At 34.3% G+C, this 15492-nt stretch overlaps 1 protein-coding gene across 8 annotated transcripts in view; it reads left to right on the forward strand.

Moving 5' to 3' along the window:
• The window catches only part of LOC117334354 (WD repeat-containing protein 93-like), a 38915-nt gene extending 28796 nt beyond the window's left edge, over positions 1-10119 (forward strand). For 2 of the 8 annotated variants that reach the window (XM_033893920.1, XM_033893922.1), the window contains 5 exons: positions 520-742; positions 945-1071; positions 1526-1555; positions 3197-3205; positions 9577-10119. In XM_033893920.1, coding sequence (XP_033749811.1) covers positions 520-742; positions 945-1071; positions 1526-1555; positions 3197-3205; positions 9577-9618 — 431 coding nt within the window. In that variant the 3' untranslated portion in view covers positions 9619-10119. Of the gene's footprint in view, positions 1-519; positions 743-944; positions 1072-1525; positions 1556-3196; positions 3228-4461; positions 4508-9576 lie in introns of all 8 variants that reach the window. The other 6 variants (XR_004534133.1, XM_033893923.1, XM_033893926.1 and 3 more) reach the window with 6 other exon arrangements.
• Positions 10120-15492: the final 5373 nt, after the last annotated feature.

Below are 15492 nucleotides of genomic sequence, written 5' to 3' on the forward strand. Positions count from 1 at the left end.
GAGGCCAGGAGTGGGTCAAAATTTAATAAAGTATATGGATTTGCAGCTTACATATTACCCATGCCGTTGGGAGGGGGACATATAGTGTTCTCAATGTCCATCCTTTTCCGTCTCGATGTAATGAAACCAGCTTAATTCAGGAACTGCTGATGCGATCCTCACCAAACTTTGTTTCGGGATGACAAGTGGCAGCAGGGGCTTTTATGTCTTACAGGCATTTTCTAGTTGGTAATACATGTTGACCATTAATTCAAATGGTAAGATTGATTCATTGTTTCAAGAGACACGTGCGGGTAGTTGTTGGTATCGGAAAAAAGAATCAAAATGGATTCCACCTGTGGTATAAGATTCTTATCATTTAAAACTTCATACTGTTGCACCTAAGTTACCTTTTAGCATTTTACAGGGAGGGTCTTACAGAACATGCATGAATTTAGTGCTAAAATTCTGTAAAACATTATTGTCTATATACTGCCTGAATTGCCAATAAAAAAAATGGCGATTTCATTGTGTATCTAGGAGAAGCCAAAGAGGAGAAACCAGCTGAACAGGAGGACGAGAAGCAGGAGCCTGAGAAGCAGGAGCCTCAACCAGAAGTCGAGCCTGTTGCGAGCATGATGTTTGTTTTTGGCCTCAAGCAGTTTGCTCCTCTTGAGGAATTTATGGTTTCGGAGAGAACATCAGTACCATTCACCGTCCATACAACCATCGACAAGCGGGTGGATGCTCTCATGACTGAGAGGTAAGTACTACTTTACCCCTTTCCTAGATTTACTTCTGTTTTCTGATTTTGATTGCCTTAACTACTGCCTTAAACGCAAGATGATGATCTCTATTCTAACATTTTATCAAATTTACCATTCACAATATATTTGGTTAACGGTATCGAAAGTTTCAGTTGATATCACACCTCTAGTTTGATAACAAATGATGTCCATCCACAGAATTGCCCAGCAGGCTTTACGCAAAACGCGTATGCAGGACAGATGGGGCTTAATGAAGGAGGAAATCTGGGCTATACTCCAGTACAAGGAACAGGCTGAGCGAAAGGCAGACCAGAGACCAGTCTACGTGAGTTACTGCGTTACTGCCTTAATGATATGATGTTTGTTTTAATTTCATCCTCTTATCAACAGAAGGGAGTTTTTTTTAATTCTGTTAATTGCCAATTTGAAAGTTGCTAGTCTCAATTGTTTACAGCTAGATGTTTTCTTTTTTATCTATTTCTGTTACGCCTTACTGTTATTTTAGTTGTTTTGCTTGTGTTCAGACGTTTTAGCTTTTTGATGCTGAAATTTTCGTTAGCATACACTAATATGTGTCCAAATATCCTACTCAAATGTAAGTCACACGTATATTATATTATCGCCACTTCTTTTCAGAAGATATTACAAGATATAGCTTTATGTTTGCGTACAATTTTTGTTGATTAATCTGTATCTATAGTACAGTTCTTTGTTATCATTTCTATATTTCTATTGCATATTTTAAAGTAATTAGTATGTGAATGGTTTTCTTCTGACAGAACTATCAAACTGTTTACCATTACGAACAGGTATGTAAACCCTCTCTGTAAAGGTGTATAACTCCCTACTCACCAGTCATGTGTGTATGTACACTGAGTTGTCTTTCTTTGCATGCTTTCCCGTGCGGACTTGATAGAATAGTAGTATTACATGCTTTCTGATGGTGTGGAAGTAACTGACATGACGCCTACGTAACATAATGATGGCTTATTTTAGAAGTAATGGTCTTAGTGCGTTCAAAGCATTAAACTTGTCAAAATGTTTCAATTACAAAACAAAAGCTACCTTTGGGGAAGTTTCACGATAAGTAAACCAAAATATTAAATGTCTGACTATCAGTTGATGTAGATATACATTTCAAACTTTGTATTAAAGCCATGTTCGAAAGTAAGTTTTTCTAGCAGGATTGCATTACCCACTAGTAGTATTTGTTGAAGCATCATCGATGTCGTAACATATTCTCGACCTTTGCAAACCTTATGATGTTTGATCCGGGTATGGGCGGTTTGTCGTGGATATGTTCAAGTATACTATATCAAAACCTCTGGCTTGCTCAAGCAACGCCTGGTTTTATGAAGCTTAACTCATAATTATCATATGTAATGGAAACGAAATTGAGATACTCTATTTCGAAATTATTTTATAACCAAAAAAAGGCGTGGTAGATGGAAAGATAACTTAAATGATTAGTCGATCTTGGAATTTATAATTTCCTTCGATCTTGGTATATTTTTAAAATGTGAACAATGGTTAAGCTTCAAAGTTTTAGTCGCACATTGTCTGCTAATTGCAGATGAACAAGTATTGAGTATATCAATTTAAATTCGGCGTTATTGTAGGACGTACAAATCAGTAATAAATTGAGAGGGTGTAAATCAAATCTACAATACATAGAGACTTCTAAATCCGTGCATATCTGCCTTTTATGACAAAGTAAGCATTGATTGTAGAGCACATCTTTATGTAAAACCATCATCAAGCTATGGTTTGAACTGTAACTGCACTGCTTCCACTGTCAAATTATAATATCACAATGCACATGTAACATTATGAGGTCATCCGGTACTTCGATTCCATTTTTACATTGAGTGCCTCTTTGTCTCTGTATTTACATATTGCATAATAAATCATTTCCACAATGCTATAGTGAATGGAATTCCTGTCCGATAACACGCATTAAGATGGTATCTATTCAATTTTAACTTGTCAAAAAATCAATAACCACCCACTCATTTACTGTCATTTCGATCAGATATAAAACGTTTTAATTTGGAAATGAATTGTAAAGATGGACGACATCCCAATTTTGTCTAAACTATTTCCATTCTGTGTGAGAATGCTTTTGTGATATACGTTCCTTTCTGCTTTTCATTTATTACCTAATTTGTCAGAGTCTCTTACAACTGACTGTGACATTATGGTAAAAGTGATGTGTGATGTTTTGCGTATTCACTTTGGTTTCAGGTATTCTTCTTATAATTCTATTAGTGTACAATATGAAATAAAAAATATATATATATTACTGATTGTAATTGGGGTTTTTATACTTACTTGCTATAATCGAGAAGTAAAAACATGAAACGTAATCTTCTATTATATTTTCTTGATCTTAATACAAACCCAAAAGCATTGTACTATATTGTAAATGGATGTATTTGGTTTATAAACAGGATTTGAAGGTAAAGTTCAGTGATATGTAAGGTGTGTATGTTACATTTTGGATCTGAGACTCTCTTAACACAGTGTGCACAAGGATAAAACTCTTCAGAACTGATCACAAACTGTTAGCACTATCAATCACGCATCAGTTGATTTTTTTTTTCAAAACATGACATTTGGATTTTGGAACAAATAATGTACACATCTAAATTATCTTAATTATAAAATGCCTTTCTTTTTAACAAAGTTATGTTTTCTGTTTAGAGGAAAACAATTAACTCTCTGTATTTCGTTGACTTTCTACAGCACACGTAAGAAGCATTTCAGGGTGTATGCTCGTGTCATTATTCATTACATTACAGCTTCGTATCCTACAAGCATTCATTACTTCAGGTGTTACAGGGCTTTGCCTGAAGTATAAAGTGTAAAATCTGTCCGGAATGTAGTCTGATAATCCAGACAATAAATTCCTGCAAAGGTTGCTTCATACAACATTATTATTATGTAAGCCTTAACCTGCCACCACTAAAAATAAGATAGTGTCACCCATACTGAAGATAAGAAAGCGTCCACCCCCAATAAAGATAAAAATGGGGGGGGGGGGGGGCACCTCCCTAAAGATAAGAAAGGGTCCACCTCCACTGAAGATAAGAAAGGGTCCACCTCCACTGAAAATAAGAAAGGTTCAACCTCCATTAAGATAAGAAAGTGTCCACCCCCAAAACAGATAAGAAAAGGTCCACTCAATAGGTATAAGACAAATTTCAATGTACGGGATATTCTTGGTAGCTTACCGTCATATCAGAGCAGCACCCAAAAAGTGTATTAACATTATGGAACGTACCTTTGATTTTTTTTTTTTTTTTTTTGCAAGATGCTTTGTTGTTAACTGCTTAGACATTTGACATCGTGGTGGGTTTCTCGTCTTGCTTTGCTTGAGGAGTCATTACAGCGCCATCCTGAGAATCCTGTTGATTATATGAATATGTTTTGCATACATACATAATGGTTGATTTGTAAATTGCTGTTTTAAATCGAACGACGAGTTATGTAGTTCAATGACCGGTTTACTTTTAATTAATGTATGTTTTTTATCTTTCAGCTACGTTCTATCGCATATCTGATCTGTATAGTAATGATTTTTTATATTTTGTACCAGTCTGTATAAGTGTTGTGATATCAGAAACGAACTGGTAATATTCCCTTATATGTTCGTGCTCATTCGTTCCTTTGGTTCACTAACGTTTTATTGTTCTACTTGATTTCATCTTTACAGTAGTCCTTTGTAAGCCGACAGTGTATGGTGAGGCCCCGATCATTTAGTATGAACCATTATTGTAGATATTGTCAATTGCTTATATATATATATATATTTATACTGTATCAGTCTATCACTCTGCCCGATCTCTATTGTAATAAACACTTTCCTGCATCATGCCACTTTAATTTACACCTCAGCTTCCAGCAGTTAAATGATGAAGCAGTAGATTCGTTTTTATTGTATATTATTATAGTTCTCTAATAATATCTTATTAACTTATACAGATGTGTATCCAGCAAACTCCAGCACATAACTCGTCATTGAGTTACTTAGTTTTATAGGACAGACATAAGTAAAGAAACAGTCAAATTAACAAAACCGTCATTCTAAATGATAAATGATATAACGTGACAAAATATTGATGAACTATTGAAGAAATATTTAGACGGGGATCCTTAAAAAAATAAAGGGAAAATAGGACCATGTGTCCCGGAAGGTTAAGTACTGTATGCTTAATCGACAGCATACTACCATGGTCTGTAACTGAGAATCGAGATGGTGACAGTTGAACTATTGGACATATCAACGAACGTCGAGTAGTGATTCCTAAGGTAGTCATCAATCTGCATTTCTCAAAATCTGCTAAATTTTCTTATCCCGTATCGACATTCTAAAATTAAAGAGCACGAAGGCGTTCTTGATTTAGAATGGGGTATGGCATTTTCCAGAATCGAAAAATAGAAAATATTTCTGAGGAAGGACATTCAGTAATAATATCACCAGTACGGATTACTTGATTGATGGAAAGGAGTAAATCAACAGTGAGCTGCAGATTCAGCAATGTTATTGAATGTTTGTTTTCACGAGTGACACATCTTTGAAATCGTTCATGCAGATACGAAATTATTGTGTGGTGATACATATATATATGTAACATCAGGAGTCATGATGGTCATTGTTATATCAATTCTGAACTCTGTTGTAACTCTTATAATCCGATCTTAGTTATCAACCTACATTACATTTTCTATTAGGGATTCTCGCGTTGTAAGCGCGACACAACAATACCATTGTTTATAAAAGTTTATATCCTGCACCACTGCTTTATAATAGCTGCATGTATTCACCCATGCTTTGGGAGCAATGTATTCACCAAAGCTTTGGGAGCATCACGTGTCGCTTTTTAACATTTTAAAATCTATATCTTACTTTTTACATATCTAATTATCAAATCATACTAACAGTATAACAATAATTGGTATATGATTAAGTAGTGGAATATTTTAATGATGGTCGAGTATTGGCAATACAACCTTAATTTCATGGCAACATTATGTTAAAAACATATTGTTTAACACATCATTTATAATGTAAGCACTAATTTCTAGTATTCAGGTATAAAATAGTGTTGTTATTCACACCAGCTATAGAATATTAGTTAGTATCTTAATTATGTCCCAAAGTTCGAGGGGCCGCGGTGGCCGAGTGGTTAAGGTGTCCCGACACTTTAATACTAGCCCTCCACCTCTGGGTTGCGAGTTCGAAACCTACGTGGGGCAGTTGCCAGGTACTGACCGTAGGCCGGTGGTTTTTCTCCGGGTACTCCGGCTTTCCTCCACCTCCAAAACCTGGCACGTCCTTAAATGACCCTGGCTGTTAATAGGACGTTAAACAAAAAACAAACCAAACAAACCAAATCCCAAAGTTTGGAGACATACTGCGGCTTTTATTATTAGCGTTATTATGAAGGGCTAATTGTGAATTATGAGGTAAAACCTTTCTGGCTATCCCCAGGTATTAGAAAAGACTAGATTGAGTAGAATATGAAACTTGATTCATTTCTAAACACTCAGAAATATTCCAGTGTATAGACTTATTTTTATAGAAATTACGTTCTAGAAGGTATGGCTTCTCGAAACCCACTGATATGTTTAAAACTTTCACTAAGAACAATGATAAAAGTCTAAGCCCAAGTGTTCCGCTTTGTTCGGTATGGCGACCATCTTTTTCACACTCACTTTAATCTTGTTTTGCTTTTCATATTTCGAAGCCATTTTTAAACGTTATATCATAATTCGTTAATATGCATTCCTTTTCTCTTCTGAAATTAAACCACATGAACTTACCGGTACAATCTACCATCTGGCGCTAACCAAATATTGTTTTTAATACAGCATCATTAGACATGTTGATCTGCCAGTAGTCTACAAGTATGTTGTGATTTCAAACTTTTAAAACGACTAGGAGGTAAAGAGAAAGGCATGCACTGATTGTTGACACAATTTCACTAGCTTTATTCTATGTTAACACAAAACAATGCCCATTAACTGAACAGAAACACGCATCGAAGTTGTGCACTAAACTATTTTCTTTGTTTTACTAGCTAACGAGAATACATTTCTGTAAGGTGAACATAAAACTGCTCTTTCTTGTTGTTTTAGCTAAAGACAAATGCATGAATTTTCACACAGAACACACTGCTTCTGTATATCATCTGTGCCTACTGCATGCCGCAATGTCTCCTTGTTAGCATGCATACATTTTAACTCAGCATCCATTTTGGAACGATGTTTGTATTTCTATGATAAAACCAAACTGTTATGTAAAGTAGGAGATACACCTATATACATGTACATGTAAGTGTATATTATGAGAGAACCACCTATATACATGTACATGTATGTAAGTGTATATTATGAAACACATATATATATGTACTTGTACATTATAAGAAATACGCCTACATACATGTGTTTATTATAGGAGATACACCTATATATACCCCTGTATACCTGGAAGTGTATATTATAGGATATACACCATTATCACAAAACTGAGCCTTTCTGCCATGTCATATGGCCATGCCATAGATATCGTAAGACACATGTGTAAAAACACTATTGTGACGTCATAATGAATAAATATGTGACGTTGCATGATTGTCTGGGTAAACGGAATCGTCGATCCGAGCCGGATTTCGCCTGTCTTATATATATAGAAACGAAAATTGAAAGTTTTTTGCTTATATTCTCATATATAGCAGTTATGTGATAAATAGAATCTTACACTCGTGGCTTTGCCATGTGAAATTTATTAAACTGATTCAATATTTGATATGCCACTCGCCTAAAGGCTAGTGACATATCAAACAATTCACCCCGTTTAATAGATTACATATGGCGTAGCCACTCATGTAAGATTCGCTATATATACATGTGATTTTATATTTTAGGAAATACACCTATAAACATATAAGTGTACATCATTGGAGATGACCTATATAGGTTTATATGATAGACATTACATTTGTATGACAGGCGATATGCCTAAATATAATAGTTATGTATTGTATATCATGCACATACATAGTGATATATCATAGGGGATACATCTATATGGTATATGTTGTACGAAATACATCTAAATTATTATATTGTATATACATCTAGATTGCATACACAATGTAGTTATACACTGTATAAAATACATCTACCCAGGTATATAATCATGTTATCGATACACCAAATTATTCATATATTGGTATACATGTACCTGATACACATTGTTACTTATATATTGGTATACATGTAACTGATACACATGTAACTGATACACATAGTTACATGTACTTATATATTGGTATACATGTAACTGATACACATAGTTATTCATATATTGGTATACATGTACCTGATACACATTGTTACTTATATCTTGATATACATGTAACTGATACACATGTAACTGATACACATAGTTATTTATATATTGGTATACATGTACCTGGTACAAATTGTTACTTATATATTGGTATACATGTAACTGATACACATAGTTACTTATACATTTTTGTATATTGGTATACATGTAACTGATACACATTGTTACTTATATATTGGTATACATGTAACTGATACACATTGTTACTTATATATTGGTATACATGTAACTGATACACATAGTTACTTATATATTGGTATACATGTAACTGATACACATAGTTACTTATATATTGGTATAAATGTAACTGATACACATAGTAATTCATATATTGGTATACATGTACCTGATACACATTGTTACTTATATCTTGATATACATGTAACTGATACACATGTACCTGATACACATAGTTATTTATATATTGGTATACATGTAACTGATACACATTGTTACTTATATATTGGTATACATATACCTGATACACATTGTTACTTATATATTGGTATACATGTAACTGATACACATGTAACTGATACACATAGTTACTTATATATTGGTATACATGTAACTGATACACATGTAACTGATACACATAGTTACTTATATATTGGTATACATGTAACTGATACACATAGTTATTTATATATTGGTATACATGTAACTGATACACATTGTTACTTATATATTGGTATACATGTAACTGATACACATTGTTACTTATATATTGGTATACATGTAACAGATACACATTGTTACTTATATATTGGTATACAGTGTACATGTAACTGATACACATTGTTACTTATATCTTGGTATACATGTAACTGATACACATTGTTACTTATATCTTGGTATACATGTAACTGATACACATAGTTATTCATATATTGGTATACATGTAACTGATACACATAGTTATTTATATATTGGTATACATGTACCTGATATATTGGTATACATGTACCTATATAGTTATATATTTTAGGAGATACACCTTTATAAGAATATATAAACATTAAACATGTATATTATAGAAAGTTCATAGATCTGTAGTTTTATTTTATGAATATATTGTTCAAACTGTAGTTATATTACTGGAGAAAAACGTGTATTTGTGGTACAGTATCCAATGTTATAGAGATGTAGCGTTAACATCGTGATGTCCCGTTTTATTTCAGGATTAATTATTAAACTTTCTATTAATACTGATTCTGTTTAAGTAAAAGATGTAATACACTTATAACTGATGGGTTATCTTTATTTTTACTTCATGAAGAATTCAAAATGTTGAGTTACTTTGTATTAATAAATTAAATTTAGAAAAAGCTGCAATGCACCACACGTAACATACTGATTACTATCAATGATGGATACGACTCCTTTAACAAGGTTCCGTTATTTTTACAGACTCCTGGTTCTATCGGATGGGGAACTGCTCTGTTCAATTGAAGAGACGAATGGCATGAGTAAAAGAAGGACGTGTATTGAATTGCTTCCGTTATTCAGAAAACTTGATTTGTTAACAGCGTACACACAGAATAACAATAGTTAGTTATTATACCTGACAATGCCTTGTGTTTAATTGTTTATTAATTTATGATAAAAAATAATTGCCATGCTAACTCATTCTTTGGTGGTTATGGCAATGCTATGATGATACAGAATTCGTTAACTGTATTACAGAGTGAGAGAGGTATTAACATGAAGACATAGGTGTAAGGAAATTGAAAGAGACAAAAACGCATTAAAGTTTGTATGAAAAAGTCAAAGAATTGGTACGGTTGTGTATGATCGATGAGAGAAAGCAATGTTTGTACATAGGAAAAATGATTATGTTATTATTTGTATATACAATGCACATGTAGAATGTTTATATGTAAATCAAATTGTTGACTGTTAAATGTGATACATTTTACGTGATAACCGAATAAAATGTATGCTTTCTTTTTATTTTATGTTATCAGATTTCTATATACCCTGGCCTTATTTGATTATGTACTCAAAAAGATCTGCATAGTATTGCATTTCTCATATGATAAATGAATAAAGGAAACATGGTCATAATTAAGTGTACACAACCCGTAAATTGGAATCGAAATCGACGAAACCATGACACAATATGAATACATATTTACATTGAATATTATTCCAAAGGGTAGACGACTTCAAATTTATGGACGACACTCACTTCTTTAAAAAAAAAATAGAAGCAAAGAACATTTAGTGGGTGTAATAAGTAATGTTATTTATTCATATCCTACAAGGAAGTTGAGAAATTCTCGCGAAGGCCATAATGGTGACCATAATGCTTGTTCATGTTCTTCAGAACATGCATCTCAAGAATTCTTAACTCCGAGTTTATCAGCAGACGACACCTATCATTGAAGATATTTGGATTAAAAAGTGTAGAGGAAAAAGGAGTATTACTCTAAAGAAAGAGAAAATTGACGATTGGAAACTAGAAAATATTACACTTATCTTACTTATTAGTAAACCACCAATCCAATTTTAGCCATGTTTTAAGTAAGAAATAGGTAAAAGAATCCGGTATCAATGAAATCAGATGATTGTATACCATGGGATTTGTCAAAATATTTGTCTTTGTAACGTATCAAATGAATTGAGCGCCGTGTGCAAAAATACAAAGAGTGTAAATGGAGGGATCCATATGTTGTCTCTTCGTTCGTACTTAGTCTTCCCTGGTTCTCTCCAAACTTCTTGTCTTGGAAATATCTCATATTGCTACGTAATTAGTTTTGCTTGTAACGCCGATTTCGGAAATAGAGTGGATGTAAATGTATATATTCATAGACAGCTGAGTCTTGGATAAAATCGTCACATTTTCAGTTGATGGTCGTTAATTAACTACGACTATTATTTATGACTGTTGTTTTTGAAAAGAACACAAGATCTTATTATAGGTCACACAATGTCAATCAATAGACATTTGTAGAAAAATGGCCATTTTTACCAGCTTTGTCAGTGAATTACTCTCGCGGCCTATTTATCTTGATTAATGATTGATAGCGGACTTATGATGACATTTATGGGACATATTTCAAACGAAGCGATATAGTTCTGCTATAATTAATATACATTCAAGACAATGTGAGCAAATTATGAAATTTTGATTGTATATGCCACTGATGTCTTCTTGATTGATTTTTTAAAAAAAAAAAGGACATTTTCGGGGTTTTACAACTAAAATATTTCCAGAATTTGAGCAGTTATTACATTCAATCTAAATGTTCGAAAGATTGATTAAAATACTTCATTTTAAAAAGGATATATGGTGATAGAAAAATAAATAATAAAATCCCGTTTTAAACCAATTTCCGAAAATTTCTCAGTAAATGACTCGCAGACATCTTTGCTGAATGTGACATCGTATGTTTCGATGGATATACGGGTTTATAAACTAATTATGATAAATCATAATTATAACACGTACAAATGTATGTTCGTAGTATTATTTGAGATAACTCTACACACGTATCTAAATATTTATTGAGATCACCTGACATACGTATGTATGTAGTATCATTTGATATTACTTGGCACACGTATGTTAACATATATTGAGATTACTTGAAACACGTACGTATTATTTATTGAGTTTACAGTCAAACCTACCTGCACTTCCCCATGTATTCAGCAACTGTCAAGCTGTTGTTGCCCGATAGAGTATATAAATGGTAGTTGCTGCTCCTGCTTAACGCTCAGCATTTTTATGAAGTGGGACGATTGGTTCGCTCATTATCAGTATTGTATAACCGGGTGAGGTGTCCTGCTGGATGTCTTCGGCAGTATGCTTCAGCGAGGTAGCACTATATATCACAAGGAGACAAACACCAACATACCACAGCCTCCTCCCAAAACGCACACACATACTACATGTATGTATCTCGCACACAGGGGATTTCTAATTTACTGTAAAGGAGAGGGGGGGGGGGGGGGGGGGGGGCTAGCGATGAATATGAAAACACTTCCATGTTCGATTCGATCAACTCTCCAACTATTTCAGACAATTGAGTTATTTGGAAAGTGGAGTTCATTTTGAAAGACAACTTGAGTACACCAGTAATGTTTTATGACTGGTGTGTTTGACAAAGACCGTCTGCTTTAACACCTAGACGTATCACCACATAAATCATCCCCGCGTTACGTAGTTATTTCTATATTTACAGTTTGTAAATTGAGGTAACCTAGCTGTACCAAAGGAACAGCTGTGACACATTTTGTGATTTGTCATAGAGATTTAGTAGAAAACTCGTATTGTAGGTATATGGCTGTCGTATTGTAGTAAAACATTTACATTACGGTCTACGTGTTAACAATTTATCTTGCCCAAAACATACATGAACTTCATATAAATCGTGATATATTTGGCCCAATTTGAAATATATATATGCTTCATTAATCGGATTGTTTCCGATTTTATATTTTTCAATCCTTCATATTAAATCTTCAAATGCCTGACATTGCGAATTTTAACATTTTAATATATATTTTGTGTGAAATATATGCCAAAACATGTGACCTACACATCGCGACCTATTTTATCTTGCATGAACTACCTGTGAAGTATGTTACTAGTACAACGGGAGCTACTGTATCGGAGATGTTGGCATTGACATGATCTCGTTAAATTTAGATTCGTTATATAAAATAGTGCCTCATATTGTAATTATCACATAAATAGCCTGGTCTACCAACTATTTCGACTATACGATATAGCAAATAAATGAATTTGTATGATAAATCCCACGATAATGTAGCCATTAATTTAATATCCTGCATTTGTATTTACAATTTGTGTTACATTTGTCAAATCATTAGTAAACCAAATTGTAGAGATGGGTCTGAAATGTAAATAAACATATGGCCGTCTGTCACAATCACTTCATTGACTGACAATGGCGGTATGTCTTCTTAAGACTAAAATTTTCATGGACATCCGAGGTTCGAGTCATGATTGAAAATGCCGCATCACTTCTGATTAAAGGATCAATGTGCGATTAAACAACTTTACTATAAACATCGATGGCCAATTATGGCTTTTATCAGATTCCAACATGCCGATGGCTGTGTTTTGGAAAGTGGGAAATTAAAATTCTCTATTTGTTTCAGATTAAGAAAAACAAGATAAAATTTTACATATAAGTAGTGAGCTGTTGCCAAATGCTAGCCACAATAAAAAATAGATACTCATATCGAGCTAAAGACATATATTTATTTATCACTCGGATTGTATTGGTACCGACTGAACATTAGCCTCTGGCAACAGTTAATGCTTCAGTTACCGATTTGTCAGTGTGCCATTGACTACATCCCAGAACATCTGGTGTATTTCTTCCCGTTTTCTTTTTGACAACCATCGTGCATTTGTTTTATCTTAACTCATCGTTTGCCCTAGTCTCGTTGATTGACTGTTTGTCAATGACTGACAATTTATTCAAGAACAGAAACTCGACATTAACTGTAACTGTAAAATATTACAATCAGAGATGTTCCATTCTTTTTCAGGCAGATGTTGCGACTCCTGTAGGACCAGCCGTTCATATTCACAAACATACCATACGCTATTTCGTCTTAATGTACATTTAACTATCAGGAGAACGTGATGGCGGATTCAAGTGTAGAAAATATTTCACACATAAAATAAAATGATCTTCGATCGAAAAAGTAACTTATTCTTACAGATTAAATGTGTGCTTTATTCCTTACCATTTCGTTTTATAGTGTAAGCGTTGGAGAGAAGACCTCACCTTACTAGCTCAGATTCAGAATTTCCCTTTAGCCTACAGTGGTAGGTGTTTGCCTTCACAGCGATAGGTCTCTAGTTCGAGTCCCAGCGCGGGCTGGATATTTTTCATTACTCCTTCCTACTATAGATTTTGTGGCTTTGACCACTCCAAGTGAAAGCTATAGTAGATTGAGAGGTTTCCTTGGAGCCTGGGCTGTGGCTGTTTTCGGGGACGAAGACGTTGTGAAGAAGGTTGTAGTCAATCTGGTCAATTGACGTCTTTGGAAGGCATATCGGTCACGGATGTTGAGGGATTCTTCTGTCTCTTCGCGCTAAGTTTGAAATGATTTTGTATTTTTACACTTTAAATCTTGTTTTCCGATTGTTGAATAAAACGAAGAGTGTTAAATTTAAGTGAAAGCCGGTTTTATTAGGAACATATTCTCAAATATTCCGCTATGGTTACCGTGGTTTGTCTCGATCCCGGTAGTCAGATACCGGCGGCTGTCAATGTAATGGTTTAAACAAAAAAAACTGTAATGAAAATCAGTAAAACCAATCGGCAATATCACATACAAACACTTAAACGACAATCTGTTTGTTGATATCGGTCATACATTTTATCACTGAAAGTTTGTTTATATTGATCATATCACGAAAACTGTAAATATGGCCAATTTTATACTTGTCTTTCAGAGAGATTAGCTTTCATGTGCCAGTGTGACCGAGATCGACACAAACCACGACAGCTGTAGTGAAGTGTTTGAAGAGGAAGAAAGGAGTTCCTTCGTAAAAAGGGGGTGCTTTCATTTAACTTGAACACTGTTCGGTCTTTGCATCCAATAGAAAATCAAGGCAGACAACGTAAATATAAAAAAATTATGCCTAACCTACCGCGAAGAGGCTGGGGAATCCTTCATAACCCGTGACAGGTACCACTTCCTGTGACGTCATGCACATTATTGAGTTGTGTAAAAGTTGAGAGTTAAGGTCACCTTACTAGAGAGGTTTAGCAACCTTACGTGTACGTGTACGGGTACGGGTAGAGGGGAATTCCCTATTTTTCGTGTGTGTGACGTCAGCCTCAGGCTAGTGGGAATTTCCCTTGACCATAGAGGTAGGAAGTGGAGAGTAAAGGTTACCTTACAAGCTCAGACAAGTGGGAATTTCCCTTTAGCCTAGTGATAGGATGTTCACTAATCACAACGGTCTCTAGTTCGAGCACCAGCCCTGGCAGGGAAGATTTCACTACTCACTCCTATTATAACTTATCAAGATTTTAAATCGGTAATTCTGTAAATAAGATATCGTCAAATAGCACAATACGAAGCTGGACACATTCATTACAAACGAGCAGCCGTTTGATTATGACACTGTGTGTTGAACAGACGATGATCTACATCGTAGGGCGTTACATATATAAGACCGCCGATTTGATTGTGCAAGTTAGGTTTTATTCTTTTAAAGGTTTAAAATATTTTTAAATATTTATGTTTTTATCATGTACTCACTTTCGGTATTTGTCATGCTCGAGTTTTCGTGCTTGCCATGACAGGATAATTTGTGAGGGCGCTGCG

Source organism: Pecten maximus, chromosome 9 (genome assembly GCF_902652985.1).
Source record: "Pecten maximus chromosome 9, xPecMax1.1, whole genome shotgun sequence".
NCBI lineage: Eukaryota > Metazoa > Mollusca > Bivalvia > Pectinida > Pectinidae > Pecten > Pecten maximus.